Here is a 23,090-nt window from a genome sequence, read left to right as displayed (position 1 = left end):
GACAGTGGAGAACACACACCAACCTGGGTTCAGGTCAGAGGTCAGACAGTGGAGAACACACCACACCAACAGTAAGACAGTGGAGAACACACCACACCAACAGTCAGACAGTGGAGAACACACCACACCAATAGTCAGACAGTGGAGAACACACACACACCAACAGTCAGACAGTGGAGAACACACCACACCAATAGTCAGACAGTGGAGAACACACACACACCAACAGTCAGACAGTGGAGAACACACACACACCAACAGTCAGACAGTGGAGAACACACCCCAATCGTCAGACAGTGGAGAACACACACCAACCTGCAGAGCATGTCAGCCATGATGTCCAGAGCCTCCAGCTGAACTGACACATCCTCCTGCTTGGCGATGGCACTGGTCAGACGGCCTGTGATCTTTTTACACACACTGGCAGCCAGGGCCGAGCCTGGGGGGGGGGAGAGGAGAGGTGGAGGAGAGACGGAGGGGTGGAGGAGAGGAGAGACGGAGGGGTAGAGGAGAGAGGGAGAGAGAGGGGGTGGAGAGGAGAGAGAGAAACAGGGGGAGGAGGTTGGAGAGGAGGGAGAGAAACAGGGGGAGGGGGTTGGAGAGGAGAGGAGAAAGACAGAGAGCGACAGAAAGAGGCTGAGTGAGCTAAATGAGTCATACTGCTGTCAGCCAAGATGGCTGATGCCTGGAGGTGATGGGGAAGCAGCTAAGCTGTTAACAGATGCTCTCTTCTCCATGTCTCCCTCCACATGACTTGGAAAGGCCTGAACACAGCTGGAGATTAACCAGGATGTAAGGAGGACATCTAGCAAGAGGGGAGAGTCCGTCAGTTCATTACCTATAACACCATCACTAGAGGGGATAGTCCATCAGATCGTTACCTAACACACTACAACACCATCACTAGAGGGGATAGTCCATCAGTTCATTACCTATAACACCATCACTAGAGGGGATAGTCCATCAGATCATTACCTACAACACCATCACTAGAGGGGATAGTCCATTAGTTCATTACCTAATACACTAAAACACCATCACTAGAGGGGATAGCCCATCAGATCATTACCTAACACACTACAACACCATCACTAGAGGGGATAGTCCATCAGATCATTACCTACAACACCATCACTAGAGGGGATAGTCCATCAGATCGTTACCTACAACACCATCACTAGAGGGGAGAGTCCGTCAGTTCATTACCTATAACACCGTCACTAGAGGGGATAGTCCATCAGACCATTACCTATAACACCATCACTAGAGGGGATAGTCCATCAGTTCATTACCCATAACACCATCACTAGAGGGGATAGTCCATCAGTTCATTACCTATAACACCATCACTAGAGGGGATAGTCCATCAGTTCATTACCTATAACACCATCACTAGAGGGGATAGTCCATCAGTTCATTACCTATAACACCATCACTAGAGGGGATAGTCCATCAGTTCATTACCCATAACACCATCACTAGAGGGGATAGTCCATCAGATCATTACCTACAACACCATCACTAGAGGGGATAGTCCATCAGTTCATTACCTATAACACCATCACTAGAGGGGATAGTCCATCAGTTCATTACCTATAACACCATCACTAGAGGGGATAGTCCATCAGTTCATTACCTATAACACCATCACTAGAGGGGATAGTCCATCAGATCATTACCTACAACACCATCACTAGAGGGGATAGTCCATCAGTTCATTACCTATAACACCATCACTAGAGGGGATAGTCCATCAGTTCATTACCTATAACACCATCACTAGAGGGGATAGTCCATCAGATCGTTACCTAACACACTACAACACCATCACTAGAGGGGATAGTCCATCAGTTCATTACCTATAACACCATCACTAGAGGGGATAGTCCATCAGATCATTACCTACAACACCATCACTAGAGGGGATAGTCCATTAGTTCATTACCTAATACACTAAAACACCATCACTAGAGGGGATAGCCCATCAGATCATTACCTAACACACTACAACACCATCACTAGAGGGGATAGTCCATCAGATCATTACCTACAACACCATCACTAGAGGGGATAGTCCATCAGATCATTAGCTATAACACCATCACTAGAGGGGATAGTCCATCAGTTCATTACCTATAACACCATCACTAGAGGGGATAGTCCATCAGTTCATTACCTATAACACCATCACTAGAGGAGATAGTCCATCAGTTCATTACCTAACACACTACAACACCATCACTAGAGGGGATAGTCCATCAGATCATTACCTACAACACCATCACTAGAGGGGATAGTCCATCAGTTCATTACCTATAACACCATCACTAGAGGGGATAGTCCATCAGTTCATTACCTATAACACCATCACTAGAGGGGATAGTCCATCAGTTCATTACCTATAACACCATCACTAGAGGGGATAGTCCATCAGATCGTTACCTAACACACTACAACACCATCACTAGAGGGGATAGTCCATTAGTTCATTACCTAATACACCATCACTAGAGGGGATAGCCCATCAGATCATTACCTAACACACTACAACACCATCACTAGAGGGGATAGCCCATCAGATCATTACCTAACACACTACAACACCATCACTAGAGGGGATAGTCCATCAGATCATGGATCGGGCCCTCTGGTCCACATAACCTTACTCATCATGAACTAAAACGAGAAGGAAAAACTGATCCAAGATCAGCTTTGTGAAGGCCCGTGTCTAGTGGAAAAGTGATCGGGGTACAGAGGTCAGAGGTCAGGGTGGTACTTACCGCTGGACGCCGGGGGCAGTTCTCCTATGACCGTCTTCAGTCCGATGCTGGAGATGTCTCGGAGCTGCTCCTTGTCTGCCAGCATGTTGGTACACAGTGTGTCCACTATAGTCTCCACCTGGTACTCCTTCACCTTACTGACCAACGGGCCCAGGCTGGAACACAATATATATATATCAATATAAACTACCTGGTACTCCTTCACCTTACTGACCAACGGGCCCAGGCTGGAACACAATATATATATCAATATAAACTACCTGGTACTCCTTCACCTTACTGACCAACGGGCCCAGGCTGGAACACAATATATATATATCAATATAAACTACCTGGTACTCCTTCACCTTACTGACCAACGGGCCCAGGCTGGAACACAATATATATATCAATATAAACTACCTGGTACTCCTTCACCTTACTGACCAACGGGCCCAGGCTGGAACACAATATATATATATATCAATATAAACTACCTGGTACTCCTTCACCTTACTGACCAACGGGCCCAGGCTGGAACACAATATATATATATCAATATAAACTACCTGGTACTCCTTCACCTTACTGACCAACGGGCCCAGGCTGGAACACAATATATATATCAATATAAACTACCTGGTACTCCTTCACCTTACTGACCAACGGGCCCAGGCTGGAACACAATATATATATATCAATATAAACTACCTGGTACTCCTTCACCTTACTGACCAACGGGCCCAGGCTGGAACACAATCTAACTGGTTCTCTTGTTTCAACAGAAGCTAGTCCAGAGTTAATCGAATGTCATGATAACACCACGTTGTGACCCCACTCTGAGCCATGTGAAGTGGGTCCCTTGTTTAAACAGGGCTGTCGTTTGATCAAAACACACTGAGTAACAACACTACCATGTTACCAGTCAGGCCGAGAGCGGCTCAACCAGACAGTTTTAGGGCCTCTTGTCGTCAGCAGTAGAGAGAGGAAGAGACCTGTTTATTAAACACACTGAGTAACAACACTACCATGTTACCAGTTAGGCCTAGAGCGGCTCAAACAGACAGTTTTAGGGCCTCTTGTCGTCAGCAGCAGAGAGAGGAAGAGACCTGTTTATTAAAGCAGTACATCAGTTGAACCTACTTGTTCTGGCCATCCAGGTCAGTGTCGCCTGAACCGTCATCTCTCTAACGACAGATCTTTGCGGGGTGTTTTTTTAAACACCTGTAAGTGTCATTTAATGCAATCTAGAGCAACAAAAATACTAAAAAAGGCCTTAAAATGATAATATCTTTGTTTCCTTACATAGTGGTGCAGCCAGAACACAAAGAGACACAACGCCTTTGTGACAGTCTGCGTTCACGACACACAACAGAGTAGATTACTACTTCAAAATGGCAGCGATACGAAAGCAGGCAAACTTGCAGTGTGACTGTATCCTATATTAAACATTGGAGATGTGAGAGAAATACAGCCTAGAGAGAGAGAGAGATTCATTTTTAATTCATCTTCTTATTGATCACATAATCCCTTAAAAGCCTAATTCTAAATGGTTTGTTGAGCGTGAGAGCCGAGACGATCACACTGACGCTGGCTCATAAGCACAGAGACACGTCCCCCCTAGCTGGGGCAAGGAAGATAAAAATCAATGCTGCTCTGACATGAAATATCCACAGACAAAAAATGTCAAATATGCAATAAGACAAACTGAAGCAAACACAGAGTTATTCAATAACACTGTCCAATACTCAGTGTTGTGAAACGATATGAATGAGAGAGAGAGAAACGGAGGCAGAGAGAAAGAGGCAGAGTGACTGACAGAAGCAGAGAGAAAGAGGCAGAGTGACTGACAGAAGCAGAGAGAAAGAGGCAGAGTGACTGACAGAAGCAGAGAGAAAGAGGCAGAGTGACTGACAGAAGCAGAGAGAAAGAGGCAGAAAGACATAGCGACAGAGACAGACAGTGACAGACAGAGACAAAGACACAGAAAGAAACAGAGACAGAAAGACATAGCGACAGAGGCAGAGACAGAAAGACATAGCGACAGAGGCAGAGACAGAAAGACATAGCGACAGAGGCAGAGACAGAAAGACATAGCGACAGAGGCAAAGACAGAAAGACATAGCGACAGAGGCAGAGGCAGAGACAGAAAGACATAGCATCAGAGGCAAAGACAGAAAGACATAGCGACAGAGGCAGAGACAGAAAGACATAGCGACAGAGGCAGAGACAGAAAGACATAGCGACAGAGGCAGAGACAGAAAGACATAGCGACAGAGGCAGAGACAGAAAGACATAGCGACAGAGGCAGAGACAGAAAGACATAGCGACAGAGGCAGAGACAGAAAGACATAGCGACAGAGACAGAGGCAGAGACAGAAAGACATAGCGACAGAGGCAGAAAGACATAGCGACAGAGACAGAGGCAGAGACAGAAAGACATAGCGACAGAGGCAGAGACAGAAAGACATAGCGACAGAGGCAGAGACAGAAAGACATAGCGACAGAGGCAGAGACAGACAGAGACAGACATAGCGACAGAGGCAGAGACAGAAAGACATAGCGACAGAGGCAGAGACAGAAAGACATAGTGACAGAGGCAGAGACAGAAAGACATAGTGACAGAGGCAGAGACAGAAAGACATAGCGACAGAGGCAGAGACAGAAAGACATAGAGACAGAGGCAGAGACAGAAAGACATAGCGACAGAGGCAGAGACAGAAAGACATAGCGACAGAGGCAGAGACAGAAAGACATAGCGACAGAGGCAGAGACAGAAAGACATAGCGACAGAGGCAGAGACAGAAAGACATAGCGACAGAGGCAGAGACAGAAAGACATAGCGACAGAGACAGAGACAGAAAGACATAGCGACAGAGGCAGAGACAGAAAGACATAGCGACAGAGGCAGAGACAGAAAGACATAGCGACAGAGGCAGAGACAGAAAGACATAGCGACAGAGGCAGAGACAGAAAGACATAGCGACAGAGACAGAGACAGAAAGACATAGCGACAGAGGCAGAGACAGAAAGACATAGCGACAGAGGCAGAGACAGAAAGACATAGCGACAGAGGCAGAGACAGAAAGACATAGCGACAGAGGCAGAGACAGAAAGACATAGCGACAGAGGCAGAGACAGAAAGACATAGCGACAGAGGCAGAGACAGAAAGACATAGCGACAGAGGCAGAGACAGAAAGACATAGCGACAGAGGCAGAGACAGAAAGACATAGCGACAGAGGCAGAGACAGAAAGACATAGCGACAGAGGCAGAGACAGAAAGACATAGCGACAGAGACAGACAGTGACAGAGGCAGAGACAGAAAGACATAGCGACAGAGACAGAGACAGAAAGACATAGCGACAGAGGCAGAGACAGAAAGACATAGCGACAGAGGCAGAGACAGAAAGACATAGCGACAGAGGCAGAGACAGAAAGACATAGCGACAGAGGCAGAGACAGAAAGACATAGCGACAGAGGCAAAGACAGAAAGACATAGCGACAGAGGCAGAGGCAGAGACAGAAAGACATAGCATCAGAGGCAAAGACAGAAAGACATAGCGACAGAGGCAGAGACAGAAAGACATAGCGACAGAGGCAGAGACAGAAAGACATAGCGACAGAGGCAGAGACAGAAAGACATAGCGACAGAGGCAGAGACAGAAAGACATAGCGACAGAGGCAGAGACAGAAAGACATAGCGACAGAGGCAGAGACAGAAAGACATAGTGACAGAGGCAGAGACAGAAAGACATAGCGACAGAGACAGAGACAGAAAGACATAGCGACAGAGACAGACAGTGACAGAGGCAGAGACAGAAAGACATAGCGACAGAGACAGAGACAGAAAGACATAGCGACAGAGACAGAGACAGAAAGACATAGCGACAGAGGCAGAGACAGAAAGACATAGCGACAGAGGCAGAGACAGAAAGACATAGCGACAGAGGCAGAGACAGAAAGACATAGCGACAGAGGCAGAGACAGAAAGACATAGCGACAGAGGCAGAGACAGAAAGACATAGCGACAGAGGCAAAGACAGAAAGACATAGCGACAGAGGCAGAGGCAGAGACAGAAAGACATAGCATCAGAGGCAAAGACAGAAAGACATAGCGACAGAGGCAGAGACAGAAAGACATAGCGACAGAGGCAGAGACAGAAAGACATAGCGACAGAGGCAGAGACAGAAAGACATAGCGACAGAGGCAGAGACAGAAAGACATAGCGACAGAGGCAAAGACAGAAAGACATAGAGACAGAGGCAGAGACAGAAAGACATAGCGACAGAGGCAGAGACAGAAAGACATAGCGACAGAGGCAGAGACAGAAAGACATAGCGACAGAGGCAGAGACAGAAAGACATAGCGACAGAGGCAGAGACAGAAAGACATAGCGACAGAGACAGAGACAGAAAGACATAGCGACAGAGGCAGAGACAGAAAGACATAGCGACAGAGGCAGAGACAGAAAGACATAGCGACAGAGGCAGAGGCAGAGACAGAAAGACATAGAGACAGACGCAGAGACAGAAAGACATAGCGACAGAGGCAGAGACAGAAAGACATAGCGACAGAGGCAGAGACAGAAAGACATAGCGACAGAGGCAGAGACAGAAAGACATAGCGACAGAGGCAGAGACAGAAAGACATAGCGACAGAGGCAGAGACATAGCATCAGAGAGACAGAAAGACATAGCAACAGACAGACAGACAGTGGCAGAGAGACACAGTGGCAGACAGATGGTTCGGGACTAGACAGTCTCCCACAGGGCCCAAGCCAGTCAGTCAGGTGATTCAGCCCCTCTCTCAGTCTCGGTGTTTGACAGCCATGTTTTGAACCTCTCTATAGCGGTGCCCTAAGTTCAATCAGAGACACCAGGGTTTTCGTTGTAGAAAAACATGAAAAGCTAAAATAAATAAAAAAAATAAAAACATTTAAACTGTTGCCGGCCAAAGTGTCCAGGAGAAAAAAACAATCCCATTACTAAATAATAAAATAATGACCGGCGTGCTTATTGATCTATAGGTTCATTTGCATAGTTTTGTGCAATTAAAATTGGCCTGTGTGTATTTTGGTTTGTCATCTTATGTATCCAACACAACCTACAGAGTGGTGTTTCCCCTGCAGCTCCTCAGCGTGTTCCTGCCGGAGTAAAACATGTGCTTCTATACGCCCGTTCATTTTAAAATGCTATTCGTTTGTGTTCAAAACAGTTTTGGTGCTCGATAAAAGAAGAGCTACTATTTTTATTTCTCAACTGGTAATTGAAGCGTGTCTCCTATTCACCATTCAAGTGCAGGAATAAAATCTGTCAGGGCGTCTCCCACCACTTTACAATGGGAGCTTTAGGCCGTATGCATTTCGATAACATACTTCATTGTTTGAAACCGGAATATTTTATTTCATATTATGAGGCATGTTTTTCCTTTCTTCAGAGTGACCTAAAGGCTAAATCCAACCATGGAAATAGTAACCTAAAGTCTAAATCCAACCATGGAAAGAGTAACCTAAAGTCTAAATCCAACCATGGAAAGAGTAACCTAAAGTCTAAATCCAACCATGGAAAGAGTAACCTAAAGTCTAAATCCAACCATGGAAAGAGTAACCTAAAGTCTAAATCCAACCATGGAAAGAGTAACCTAAAGTCTAAATCCAACCATGGAAAGAGTAACCTAAAGTCTAAATCCAACCATGGAAACAGTAACCTAAAGTCTAAATCCAACCATGGAAATAGTAACCTAAAGTCTAAATCCAACCATGGAAACAGTAACCTAAAGTCTAAATCCAACCATGGAAAGAGTAACCTAAAGTCTAAATCCAACCATGGAAAGAGTGACCTAAAGTCTAAATCCAACCATGGAAAGAGTAACCTAAAGTCTAAATCCAACCATGGAAAGAGTAACCTAAAGTCTAAATCCAACCATTGGAAAGAGTAACCTAAAGTCTAAATCCAACCATGGAAAGAGTAACCTAAAGGCTAAATCCAACCATGGAAAGAGTAACCTAAAGTCTAAATCCAACCATGGAAAGAGTAACCTAAAGGCTAAATCCAACCATGGAAAGAGTAACCTAAAGTCTAAATCCAACCATGGAAACAGTAACCTAAAGTCTAAATCCAACCATGGAAAGAGCAACCTAAAGGCTAAATCCAACCATGGAAAGAGTAACCTAAAGTCTAAATCCAACCATGGAAAGAGTAACCTAAAGTCTAAATCCAACCATGGAAAGAGTAACCTAAAGGCTAAATCCAACCATGGAAAGAGTAACCTAAAGGCTAAATCCAACCATGGAAAGAGTGACCTAAAGTCTAAATCCAACCATGGAAAGAGTAACCTAAAGGCTAAATCCAACCATGGAAAGAGTAACCTAAAGGCTAAATCCAACCATGGAAAGAGTAACCTAAAGTCTAAATCCAACCATGGAAAGAGTGACCTAAAGTCTAAATCCAACCATGGAAAGAGTAACCTAAAGTCTAAATCCAACCATGGAAAGAGTAACCTAAAGGCTAAATCCAACCATGGAAAGAGTAACCTAAAGTCTAAATCCAACCATGGAAAGAGTAACCTAAAGTCTAAATCCAACCATGGAAAGAGTAACCTAAAGGCTAAATCCAACCATGGAAAGAGTAACCTAAAGTCTAAATCCAACCATGGAAAGAGTGACCTAAAGTCTAAATCCAACCATGGAAAGAGTAACCTAAAGTCTAAATCCAACCATGGAAAGAGTAACCTAAAGTCTAAATCCAACCATGGAAAGAGTGACCTAAAGTCTAAATCCAACCATGGAAAGAGTAACCTAAAGTCTAAATCCAACCATGGAAAGAGTAACCTAAAGTCTAAATCCAACCATGGAAAGAGTAACCTAAAGTCTAAATCCAACCATGGAAAGAGTAACCTAAAGTCTAAATCCAACCATGGAAAGAGTAACCTAAAGTCTAAATCCAACCATGGAAAGAGTAACCTAAAGTCTAAATCCAACCATGGAAAGAGTAACCTAAAGTCTAAATCCAACCATGGAAAGAGTAACCTAAAGTCTAAATCCAACCATGGAAAGAGTAACCTAAAGTCTAAATCCAACCATGGAAAGAGTAACCTAAAGGCTAAATCCATGGAAAGAGTAACCTAAAGTCTAAATCCAACCATGGAAAGAGTAACCTAAAGTCTAAATCCAACCATGGAAAGAGTAACCTAAAGTCTAAATCCATGGAAAGAGTAACCTAAAGGCTAAATCCATGGAAAGAGTAACCTAAAGGCTAAATCCATGGAAAGAGTAACCTAGTCTAAATCCATGGAAAGAGTAACCTAGTCTAAATCCATGGAAAGAGTAACCTAGTCTAAATCCATGGAAAGAGTAACCTAGTCTAAATCCATGGAAAGAGTAACCTAGTCTAAATCCATGGAAAGAGTAACCTAGTCTAAATCCATGGAAAGAGTAACCTAGTCTAAATCCATGGAAAGAGTAACCTAAAGTCTAAATCCATGGAAAGAGTAACCTAAAGTCTAAATCCATGGAAAGAGTAACCTAAAGTCTAAATCCATGGAAAGAGTAACCTAGTCTAAATCCATGGAATGAGTAACCTAAAGTCTAAATCCATGGAAAGAGTAACCTAAAGTCTAAATCCATGGAAAGAGTGACCTAAAGTCTAAATCCATGGAAAGAGTAACCTAGTCTAAATCCATGGAAAGAGTAACCTAAAGTCTAAATCCATGGAAAGAGTAACCTAGTCTAAATCCATGGAAAGAGTAACCAAGTCTAAATCCATGGAAAGAGTAACCTAGTCTAAATCCATGGAAAGGGTAACCTAGTCTAAATCCATGGAAAGAGTAACCTAGTCTAAATCCATGGAAAGAGTAACCTAAAGGCTAAATCCAACCATGGAAAGAGTAACCTAAAGGCTAAATCCAACCATGGAAAGAGTAACCAAGTCTAAATCCAACCATGGAAAGAGTAACCAAGGCTAAATCCAACCATGGAAAGAGTAACCTAAAGTCTAAATCCATGGAAAGAGTAACCTAGTCTAAATCCATGGAAAGGTGGAGGCAATTATTTTACACCGAACAAAAAAATAAACTCAACATGTAACAAGTGTTTCATGAGCTGAAATTAAAAATCCCAGAAATTCAGTTTAAAAAAAAAAAAGCTTTGTAGTGTAAACAAAAGAGTTTACATCTGTTAGTGAGCATTTCTCCTTTGCCAAGACAATCCAGCCACCTGACAGGTGTGACCTATCAAGAAGCTGATTAAAAAAAGCAAGATCATTACATAGGTGCACCTTGTGCTGGGGACAACAAAAGGCCACTAAAATGTGCAATTTTTCACAACACAATGCCACAGATGTCTCTAGTTGGAGGGAGCGTGCAATTGGCGTGCTGAATGCAGGAATATCCACCAGAGCTGTTGCTAGAGAATTGAATGTTCATTGCTCTACCATAAGCCTCCTCCAACATTGTTTTAGAGAATTTGGCAGTACATCTAACCGGTCTCACCACTACAGGCCACGTGTAACCACACCAGCCCAGGACCTTCATACCTGGCTTCTTCACCTGCGGGATTGTCTGAGACCAGCCAACCGGGCAGCTAATGAAACTGAGGAGTATTTCTGTCTGTAATAACACCCTTTTGTGGGGTTAAAAAACGAATTCTGATTGGCTGGGCCTGGCTCCCCAGTGGCTGGGCCTGGCTCCCCAGTGGCTGGTCCTATGCCCTCCCAGGCCCACCCATTGCTGCACCCCTGTCTAGTCATGTGAAATCCATAGATTAGGGCCTAATGAATTTATTTAAATTTACCGTTTTCCTTATATGAACTGTAACTCAGTAAAATTGTTGTGTTTACATTTTTGTTCAGTGTTTGAAGACTTCATAGGCAGCACGTTGAGTTTCAAGTTTGGGGAAGCATACAATTTATCCCACTATTCTGCATGTCAGTTATGATTTTCATATGCGCATATTCGTGGAACAGGTAAAAACAATTTCCCCCACTATGTCATCTCTCTCCTGTTCTATTGGATCCACCACTATGCCATTTCTCTCCTGTTCTATTGGATCCACCACTATGTCATCTCTCTCCTGTTCTATTGGATCCACCACTATGCCATTTCTCTCCTGTTCTATTGGATCCACCACTATGCCGTTTCTCTCCTGTTCTATTGGATCCACCACTATGTCATCTCTCTCCTGTTCTATTGGATCCACCACTATGTCATCTCTCTCCTGTTCTATTGGATCCACCACTATGCCATTTCTCTCCTGTTCTATTGGATCCACCACTATGCCGTTTCTCTCCTGTTCTATTGGATCCACCACTATGTCATCTCTCTCCTGTTCTATTGGATCCACCACTATGTCATCTCTCTCCTGTTCTATTGGATCCACCACTATGCCATTTCTCTCCTGTTCTATTGGATCCACCACTATGTCATCTCTCTCCTGTTCTATTGGATCCACCACTATGCCATTTCTCTCCTGTTCTATTGGATCCACCACTATGCCGTTTCTCTCCTGTTCTATTGGATCCACCACTATGCCATTTCTCTCCTGTCCTATTGGACCCACCACTATGTCATCTCTCTCCTGTTCTATTGGACCCACCATTATGCCATTTCTCTCCTGTTCTATTGGATCCACCACTATGCCATTTCTCTCCTGTTCTATTGGATCCACCACTATGCCATTTCTCTCCTGTTCTATTGGACCCACCACTATGCCATTTCTCTCCTGTTCTATTGGACCCACCACTATGTCATCTCTCTCCTGTTCTATTGGACCCCCCACTATGTAATTTCTCTCCTGTTCTATTGGATCCACCACTATGCCATCTCTCTCCTGTTCTATTGGATCCACCACTATGTCATCTCTCTCCTGTTCTATTGGACCCACCACTATGTCATCTCTCTCCTGTTCTATTGGATCCACCACTATGTCATCTCTCTCCTGTTCTATTGGACCCACCACTATGCCATCTCTCTCCTGTTCTATTGGATCCACCACTATGTCATCTCTCTCCTGTTCTATTGGATCCACCACTATGTCATCTCTCTCCTGTTCTATTGGACCCACCACTATGTCATCTCTCTCCTGTTCTATTGGACCCACCACTATGCCATCTCTCTCCTGTTCTATTGGATCCACCACTATGTCATCTCTCTCCTGTTCTATTGGATCCACCACTATGTCATCTCTCTCCTGTTCTATTGGATCCACCACTATGCCATCTCTCATATTAACAACCCATGATAGTTGTTGCATCATTAGATCTCCCCCTTGTTCTAAGTTTCTAACAGAGATGTACATTTCTGTCACATATGGAACAGCTTAGAATGGAAACCCTCACACACACACACACACACACACAGAGAGAAGAAGAGATCTCTCACCATTTGACGGCCAGATTCTGGACCTCTCCGTTTTTGTCTTCCAGTAGCTTGAGGATCATCTTGACCACCTTGCGTTCACTGTCATCGTCCAGCTTGATGGAGTCTTTCTGCAGCTCTGACATCAGGTCGTTGGTGGCCATGAATCTACAGGAACACACAGGGAGAAAGACGACCCAGTTAGACCAACAGGGTTATGATGTTATATTTACCTTTATTTAACTAGGCAAGTCAGAACAAATTCTTATTTTCAATGACGGCCAAGGAACAGTGGGTTAACTGCCTGTTCAGGGGCAGAACGACAGATTTGTCAGCTCGGGGATTTGAACTTGCAACCTTCCGGTTACTAGTCCAACGCTCTAACCACTAGGCTACCCTACCCTAGTAATCCTAGTAAAAATTCCCTGTCTTAGGTCAGTTACGATCACCACTTGATTTTAGGAATGTGAAACGTCAGAATAATAGTTAAGACAATGATTTATTTCAGCTGTTATTTCTTTCATCACATTCCCAGTGGGTCAGAAGTATACACTCAATTAGTATTTGGTAGCATTGCCTTTAAATTGTTTAACCTGGGTCAAACGTTTCGGGATCACACAATAAGTTGGGTGAATTTTGGCCCATTCCTCCTGAAAGAGCTGGTGTAACTGAGTCAGGCTTGTAGAGTCAGGTTTGTAGGCCTCCTTGCTCACACACACTTTTTCAGTTCTGCCCACACATATAGGATTAAGGTCAGGGCTTTATGATGGCCACTCCAATACCTTGACTTTGTTGTCCTTAAGCCATTTTGCCACAACTTGGAAGTATGCTTGGGATCAACCTCCATTTGGAAGACCCACTTGCAACCAAGCTTTAACTTCCTGACTGGTGTCTTGAGAAGTTGCTTCAATATATCCACATCATTGTCCTTTCCTCATGATGCCATCTATTTTGTGAAGATCACCAGTCCCCCCCGCAACTCCTCAAAGGGCGCTGGAGAGGCCAAGTCATGCGTCCTCCAAAAACAAGACCCACCTGTCCGCCTACCTATTTATCACACCGCCTGCTTAACCCGGATGTCAGCCGCACCAACGTGTCGCAGAAAACACAGTTCCACTGGCAACCGGGTTCAGCTTGCAGGCGCCCGGCCCTGTCACAAGGAGTCGCTAGAGCACAAAGAGCCAAGGAAAGACACACCGGTCAAACCCTCCGAAGGGTTTTAACACCACGGAGCTGAGAGAAGGAAACCCTCCGAAGGGTTTTAACACCACTGAGCTGAGAGAAGGAAACCCTCCGAAGGGTTTTAACACCACTGAGCTGAGAGAAGGAAACCCTCCAAAGGGTTTGAACACCACTGAGCTGAGAGAAGGAAACCCTCCGAAGGGTTTTAACACCACTGAGCTGAGAGAAGGAAACCCTCCGAAGGGTTTTAACACCACTGAGCTGAGAGAAGGAAACCCTCCGAAGGGTTTTAACACCACTGAGCTGAGAGAAGGTAACCCTCCGAAGGGTTTTAACACCACTGAGCTGAGAGAAGGTAACCCTCCGAAGGGTTTTAACACCACTGAGCTGAGAGAAGGAAACCCTCCGAAGGGTTTTAACACCACTGAGCTGAGAGAAGGAAACCCTCCGAAGGGTTTTAACACCACTGAGCTGAGAGAAGGAAACCCTCCGAAGGGTTTTAACACCACTGAGCTAAGAGAAGGAAACCCTCCGAAGGGTTTTAACACCACTGAGCTGAGAGAAGGAAACCCTCCGAAGGGTTTTAACACCACTGAGCTGAGAGAAGGAAACCCTCCGAAGAGTTTTAACACCACTGAGCTGAGAGAAGGAAACCCTCCGAAGAGTTTTAACACCACTGAGCTAAGAGAAGGAAACCCTCCGAAGGGTTTTAACACCACTGAGCTGAGAGAAGGTAACCCTCCGAAGGGTTTTAACACCACTGAGCTGAGAGAAGGAAACCCTCCGAAGGGTTTTAACACCACTGAGCTGAGAGAAGGAAACCCTCCGAAGGGTTTTAACACCACTGAGCTGAGAGAAGGAAACCCTCCGAAGGGTTTTAACACCACTGAGCTGAGAGAAGGTAACCCTCCGAAGGGTTTTAACACCACTGAGCTGAGAGAAGGTAACCCTCCGAAGGGTTTTAACACCACTGAGCTGAGAGAAGGAAACCCTCCGAAGGGATTTAACACCACTGAGCTGAGAGAAGGAAACCCTCCGAAGAGTTTTAACACCACTGAGCTGAGAGAAGGAAACCCTCCGAAGGGTTTTAACACCACTGAGCTGAGAGAAGGAAACCCTCCGAAGGGTTTTAACACCACTGAGCTGAGAGAAGGAAACCCTCCGAAGGGTTTTAACACCACTGAGCTGAGAGAAGGAAACCCTCCGAAGAGTTTTAACACCACTGAGCTGAGAGAAGGAAACCCTCCGAAGGGTTTTAACACCACTGAGCTGAGAGAAGGAAACCCTCCGAAGAGTTTTAACACCACTGAGCTGAGAGAAGGAAACCCTCCGAAGGGTTTTAACACCACTGAGCTGAGAGAAGGAAACCCTCCGAAGGGTTTTAACACCACTGAGCTGAGAGAAGGAAACCCTCCGAAGGGTTTTAACACCACTGAGCTAAGAGAAGGAAACCCTTCGAAGGGTTTTAACACCACTGAGCTGAGAGAAGGTAACCCTCCGAAGGGTTTTAACACCACTGAGCTGAGAGAAGGAAACCCTCCGAAGGGTTTTAACACCACTGAGCTAAGAGAAGGAAACCCTCCGAAGGGTTTTAACACCACTGAGCTGAGAGAAGGTAACCCTCCGAAGGGTTTTAACACCACTGAGCTGAGAGAAGGAAACCCTCCGAAGGGTTTTAACACCACTGAGCTGAGAGAAGGTAACCCTCCGAAGGGTTTTAACACCACTGAGCTGAGAGAAGGAAACCCTCCGAAGGGTTTTAACACCACTGAGCTGAGAGAAGGAAACCCTCCGAAGGGTTTTAACACCACTGAGCTGAGAGAAGGAAACCCTCCGAAGGGATTTAACACCACTGAGCTAAGAGAAGGAAACCCTCCGAAGGGTTTTAACACCACTGAGCTGAGAGAAGGAAACCCTCCGAAGGGTTTTAACACCACTGAGCTAAGAGAAGGAAACCCTCCGAAGGGTTTTAACACCACTGAGCTGAGAGAAGTTAACAAGTCAAGTGCTCTGACATTAGAAACCAAAGCAAAATCAACACTAGTACAAAGATCAAGCTAAAATCTCCGAGGAGAGGAACGCTTGAAGCCTAAAGCATTGGAAGATACCAGACAGACCAGCTCTGATCTCTTAAGAGTGTGTGTGTGTGTGTGGGGGGGGGGGGTTAACTTACCATCATATCCAATTTAATACATCACACACGATCAGCTTTAAGACACCATCTTGTCTCCATCTTAACACATCACAGAACTCCTGGTGTGATTCAACAAAGACCTTTTCCTAAATACTATGCTTCTCAACACTGATCATCTCTGACGTGTGTGTCCCCCCCTCATCGGAACGCAAGAAGCTTTTTAAACAAGAGGGACAGCGAGAAGGAAGAGAGGAAAGACAATGAATAATGCATGAGGTCCATGGCCCACACTCACTGAGAGGCAGCCCCACAGCATGAGGTAATGGACTGGAGCATCCACACTCACTGAGAGGCAGCCCCACAGCATGAGGTAATGGACTGGAGCACCCACACTCACTGAGAGGCAACCCCACAGCATGAGGTAATGGGCTGGAGCACCCACACTCACTGAGAGGCAGCCCCACAGCATAAGGTAATGGACTGGAGCACCCACACTCACTGAGAGGCAGCCCCACAGCATGAGGTAATGGGCTGGAGCATCCACACTCACTGAGAGGCAGCCCCACAGCATAAGGTAATGGACTGGAGCATCCACACTCACTGAGAGGCAGCCCCACAGCATGAGGTAATGGGCTGGAGCACCCACACTCACTGAGAGGCAGCCCCACAGCATAAGGTAATGGACTGGAGCACCCACACTCACTGAGAGGCAACCCCACGGCATGAGGTAATGGACTGGAGCACCAACACTCACTGAGAGGCAACCCCACGGCATGAGGTAATGGACTGGAGCACCCACACTCACTGAGAGATAGCCCCACGGTATGAGGTAATGGACTGGAGCACCCACACTCACTGAGAGACAGCCCCACGGCATGAGGTAATGGACTGGAGCACCCACACTCACTGAGAGACAGCCCCACGGCATGAGGTAATGGGCTGGAGCACCCACACTCACTGAGCGACAGCCCCACGGCATGAGGTAATGGGCTGGAGCACCCACACTCCTCTCTCTCTAAACTGGTGCATGGGAAAACACTTTCTACCAGGGAATGATCTTCTATAGTGGAAATCAATCTTCACTACCACGGTACCACCACCGCACTAGATAAACATCAGTAGAACCTTATAAAATACTGTATTTTTCCCCAAATTCCATTTTCTATGTTCAATTGTTTTTCAGATTTTCCTGTCAAATATCACACGTACATTTTTTTAAATGTGATGTTAAGTCCACAACAATGGTTAAACCACGGGTATGGGTCAAATCTAAGAAATGCTCATTTTGGGGTGTAGATACCCTTTAACTCTGTGGCACCAGCAAGAGACTTGTTTGGTTAGCGGTGTTTCTGTAGTACACGTGATTTGCATAAATTATTAACAATCATTATACACTGCTCAAAAAAATAAAGGGAACACTTAAACAACAATGCAACTCCAAGTCAATCACACTTCTGTGAAATCAAACTGCCCACTTAGGAAGCAACACTAATTGACAATAAATTTCACATGCTGTTGTGCAAATGGAATAGACAACAGGTGGAAATTATAGGCAATTAGCAAGACACCCCCAATAAAGGAGTGGTTCTGCAGGTGGGGACCACAGACCACTTCTCAGTTCCTATGCTTCCTGGCTGATGTTTTGGTCACTTTTGAATGCTGGCGGTGCTTTCACTCTAGTGGTAGCATGAGACGGAGTCTACAACCCACACAAGTGGCTCAGGTAGTGCAGCTCGTCCAGGATGGCACATCAATGCAGGCTGTGGCAAGAAGGTTTGCTGTGTCTGTCAGCGTAGTGTCCAGAGCATGGAGGCGCTACCAGGAGACAGGCCAGTACATCAGGAGACGTGGAGGAGGCCGTAGGAGGGCAACAACCCAGCAGCAGGACCGCTACCTCCGCCTTTGTGCAAGGAGGAGCAGGAGGAGCACTGCCAGAGCCCTGCAAAATGACCTCCAGCAGGCCACAAATGTGCATATGTCTGCTCAAACGGTAAGAAACAGACTCCATGAGGGTGGTATGAGGGCCCGACATCCACAGGTGGGGGTTGTGCTTACAGCCCAACACCGTGCAGGACGTTTGGCATTTGCCAGAGAACACCAAGATTGGCAAATTAGCCACTGGCACCCTGTGCTCTTCACAGATGAAAGCAGGTTCACACTGAGCACGTGACAGACGTGACAGTCTGGAGACGCCGTGGAGAACGTTCTGCTGCCTGCAATATCCTCCAGCATGACCGGTTTGGCGGTGGGTCAGTCATGGTGTGGGGTGGCATTTCTTTGGGGGGACGCATAGCCCTCCATGTGCTCGCCAGAGGTAGCCTGACTGCCATTAGGTACCGAGATGAGATCCTCAAACCCCTTGTGAGACCATATGCTGGTGCGGTTGGCCCATGTGGCTGGAGTGTGTCAGCAGTTCCTGCAAGAGGAAGGCATTGATGCTATGGACTGTCCCGCCCGTTCCCCAGACCTGAATCCAATTGAGCACATCTGGGACATCATGTCCCGCTCCATCTACCAACGCCACGTTGCGCCACAGACTGTCCAGGAGTTGGCGGATGCTTTAGTCCAGGTCTGGGAGGAGATCCCTCAGGAGACCATCCGCCACCTCATCAGGAGCATGCCCAGGCATTGTAGGGAGGTCATACAGGCACGTGGAGGCCACACACACTACTGAGTCTCATTTTGACTTGTTTTAAGGACATTACATCAAAGTTGGATCAGCCTGTAGTGTGGTTTTCCACTTTAATTTTGAGTGTGACTCCAAATCCAGACCTCCATGGGTTGATAAATTTGATTTCCATTGATAATTTGTGTGTGATTTTGTTGTCAGCACATTCAACTATGTAAAGAAAAAAGTATTTAATAAGAATATTTCATTCATTCAGATCTAGGATGTGTTATTTTAGTGTTCCCTTTATTTTTTTTGAGCAGTGTATATAATTTTGCCAGATAAGCTACTTTGTAGTTAACACTTAATTGAGAAGGTGTTTGTGAAAGCCTTTCCATCTACCAGAAGACTGTTGTCATTATTAGCATCATCGCTAACGGCTACACTTAGTGGTAGACAATATGTGTACACACAGACAGGGGTATTCCCGAGCTGATGGAAAATACAAACCACCGATACATTTTGTTCATATTTTATGATAATCTTGTGCAAATGAACCCATTTAATGTCTGGATTCTGTCCTCGTTCTCCACCACCCTCATTTTATTAGGGCCCTAAATTAGACGAGGACAACAAGACTCACACCTACACAAACATGACAGAGTGGATAACATTAGACCTCCCACTCAAATGTGAAAGGCCATTGATTTCCCCTGCCAATAATGATGTCATCATGCAAACGTGCAGAAGCAAGGAGCACCGCTTTACTCCCTCTATAATGTGATGTTAGAACTCAAATAGGCCTACCTCTGACTCAACCCCCCATCTCCAGAGTCAACCCCCCATCTCCAGAGTCAACCCCCCCCATCTCCAGACTCAACCCCCCCCATCTCCAGACTCAACCCCCCCCATCTCCAGACTCAACCCCCCCATCTCCAGACTCAACCCCCCCCATCTCCAGACTCAACCCCCCCCACCTCCAGACTCAACCCCCCCCCATCTCCAGACTCAACCCCCCCATCTCCAGACTCAACCCCCATCTCCAGACTCAACCCCCATCTCCAGACTCAACCCCCCCATCTCCAGACTCAACCCCCCCATCTCCAGACTCAACCCCCCCATCTCCAGACTCAACCCCCCCCATCTCCAGACTCAACCCCCCCATCTCCAGACTCAACCCCCCCATCTCCAGACTCAACCCCCCCATCTCCAGACTCAACCCCCCCATCTCCAGACTCAACCCCCCCATCTCCAGACTCAACCCCCCCATCTCCAGACTCAACCCCCATCTCCAGACTCAACCCCCATCTCCAGACTCAGAGGTTAGACCTAAACTCTCAACAGCTACTTCTTGACTGACTCACTTCAGAGTTTAGAATCTAGAGGTGGATGTAAAATATTACTCAACCATGACGGATAACCCATTGTGCTGGTGTCAAGTCGTGCTTTTGGCAGCTGCATAGGCAATCCCTCAAAACTACAAGGCAATGGGGGCACACAGTGGAACAGGCTCCCTGTACAATAGTCCTGTACCATTTCTCACCGTTCCACCCCAGGTACCACAGAACACAAGCCACCGTCAGTCATTGTTATGAACCTGAAATAGTCTGGGATCTGTAGAGTTATTGGCAAGACTGAGAATCTGGGAAGCAGCGTAAGTTGATAAGAAGAGATGCTAGGAGTTCCCACACGTACATCGGAAATCTCATCCAACCAGACGGCTCACTCTAGCTCACTCTAATTGAGCCCGGGGGTGAGGTTAATGCATGGTTAAGGTAAACCGTTTCGGAGACGGGCAGGACAGATATTACATATTATTGAGGCACACTCAGTATGTCAGGGGACTGGTTACATTCCATATGTTTTATAGTTGTAACATCTGACATTTCAGAGCAAATGTCAGTGACAAATTACTTTGTGTCTACCTCTCTCTCTCTACAGGTGTGAGAAACACTGGAAAACACCAGAACAAGACTACAGGAACACAGCACTGGACACCCACAGGTGCACACATCTAAGATGATAGTGGAAAAAAAACGGCAACATTTATTAGGTGGTAGATTACCACTATGTAGTTAGTTATACATGTAAGTTCATGACAACTGTAACAGAATTGTGAAGAGCAGAATGCTGGCTTACATCATCATATTTTCTGAAAAAAACAACTGTTTCTCTAATGAGGAGTTGATATGGCTGCAGACTAATTCACGGTTTGGGTTGGAAGTCAATCAAGTTGTTTATGATTGTGTGTTTGGTATGGTTAATATAAAACACCTGACAGTGAGGTAGTGGTATGCTTCAAAGCTAACTAATCAGCTAACTAAATTAACTACACTTTGACTCCCCGGTCAGCCAACAACAAACATGCAGGCTGAATTATGTTATGGGATGTACTGTAGTTAGCTAACGTTAGCTAAGCAATCATTCATATGGCATCTGTAGACTGCTAGGATATGTGCAATGCCTTTCTAGCTAACTACTTAGTTAACAACCTAGCTAACTAGTGTAGTCCACTTACTTGAGTTAGCTAGCCAAATTCGATAACTTTTGCTACCTCAAAACGTTAGCTAGTTTCCTAGCTTGTTAGCGTTGACAGTAATGACTGTCAGAGCGAGTTAGCCAGCTAGCTAGCAACATGACAGTGTTAAATGTAACTAGCTAGCTATATATACTTTGCAAAACTGACAAATTAGAAATATAATGTCAACATGTTAATCTGGGTTCCTCGCAAGAATGTGTTTATAGCGAGTGGCTAATATTGTTATTTAGCTAGCTAGCTAGCGAACGTTAGCAGACTAGCCAAACGACAGAATTGATTTGAGGCCTAAACTAGCTAACTTGCAGGGTTTTCATACGGGACGATATACCGGTTTGAGTCAAAGTGTAGAATCACAGCGTCATTTCAAATGCCTAGATTGTTAGAATATTGTATTTACCTGAAATCCTTGTCGCTTGATGTCATTTTTTCCAATAGATTAGAGATATGGTACGAGGCGCTCGCCATGTTTGCAGTCTGTTGGAGTAGCCTGCTAGCAACCACCAGTCGGTATCACGGAGCGGAAATTCTTATCCACTTTATTTAGCTATTTGCTTCTCTTAAACGATTGAAATCGATTCAGTTTCCACTGTCACTTTCCTTTCGATGGAGCGAAGTGATGATCAGCGGCTGAATAGCAGAGAATTTAGTCTCATCCTGTGCGGAGTTTTTGGATGTGTTTGAATGGAGATCTCACTTTGCGCTGCAGAGAGGAGGAGCTGCAGAACCAGATGAGTTCGCTACTGGAGGGGGGGTCAAAGTTCAGAGTTTGTTATAGTGGGGAAGGACCAGACTAGTGAGTTTGTCTGTGTTGTCACTAGTTACCACAGCCATAAAGTAAAACTTGGCTATATCGTAAAAACCAACATTTTAATATGAAAACAAACATTTGCTTTTTTTGGTCTTCATTTAAGGTTTAAGGCCATAATGAAGACTTTGTGGCTGTGGTAACTAGTGATGACCGTTTAACGGTGGTGGTCGTCTGAGAAACCTCAATCAAAGATAGTACCAGAGAAGATGGACTAAAACTGCTTTATCCAACAGAAATATTCGATCACACTTTGTAGGTGATGTCATGGCGGCGTTGGCTAGCTAAACTCATGCGGAGAAGCAAGTCAATCGGGGTGGTCGTCTCCTGCCGAACTGCGCATGTGCAGTCCGTCAACTCAAAGGCACTCCTTCGATATAAAGTTGTTTTTTACGAAAATTAAAACGGGTCAGTTTGTCCCTTTAATTAGGTTGGAGTAATGGCATGTTCAACTACTTAAGAACGTGGCTTGAATCTACGTTGTGCTTTTAGATTTCGAGAAAATGTACAACTAATGAAGAATTTGTCACTTCTCTCAATGACTCCTCAAATCCCGGCCTGGTCTGTTTCTCAGGCGTTTCGTCAAGTCTCGCGATGTATTTGTATTTATTAAGGCTCCTCATGACCTGCTACCTCAACCTGGGGACCAAACACATTAAGACACTTTACATATAAAACACAATATAAAACAGTACATCATATAAACAT

General features: G+C 45.4%; 1 protein-coding gene across 9 annotated transcripts in view; it reads right to left on the bottom strand.

Moving 5' to 3' along the window:
- The window catches only part of LOC110516816 (cullin-associated NEDD8-dissociated protein 1), a 63,399-nt gene extending 40,723 nt beyond the window's left edge, over nt 1-22,676 (bottom strand). For all 9 annotated transcript variants that reach the window (XR_016493833.1, XR_016493832.1, XR_016493834.1 and 6 more), the window contains exons 1-4: nt 21,975-22,676; nt 13,139-13,282; nt 2,781-2,935; nt 316-439 (exon numbers count right to left, since the gene is read on the bottom strand). Coding sequence is in view for 6 of the 9 variants with exons in the window: in XM_090228942.1 (XP_090085068.1) it covers nt 316-439; nt 2,781-2,935; nt 13,139-13,282; nt 21,975-22,042 (491 nt within the window). In the remaining 3 variants the exon portion in view is untranslated. The remainder of the gene's footprint in view (nt 1-315; nt 440-2,780; nt 2,936-13,138; nt 13,283-21,974) is intronic.
- Nucleotides 22,677-23,090: the final 414 nt, after the last annotated feature.

This window comes from Oncorhynchus mykiss, unplaced genomic scaffold (assembly GCF_057628025.1).
Source record: "Oncorhynchus mykiss isolate SJ-2025 unplaced genomic scaffold, ASM5762802v1 scaffold106, whole genome shotgun sequence".
NCBI lineage: Eukaryota > Metazoa > Chordata > Actinopteri > Salmoniformes > Salmonidae > Oncorhynchus > Oncorhynchus mykiss.
Note: the sequence above shows the minus strand (reverse complement) of the source record. Positions and strands in the feature narration are given on the sequence as shown.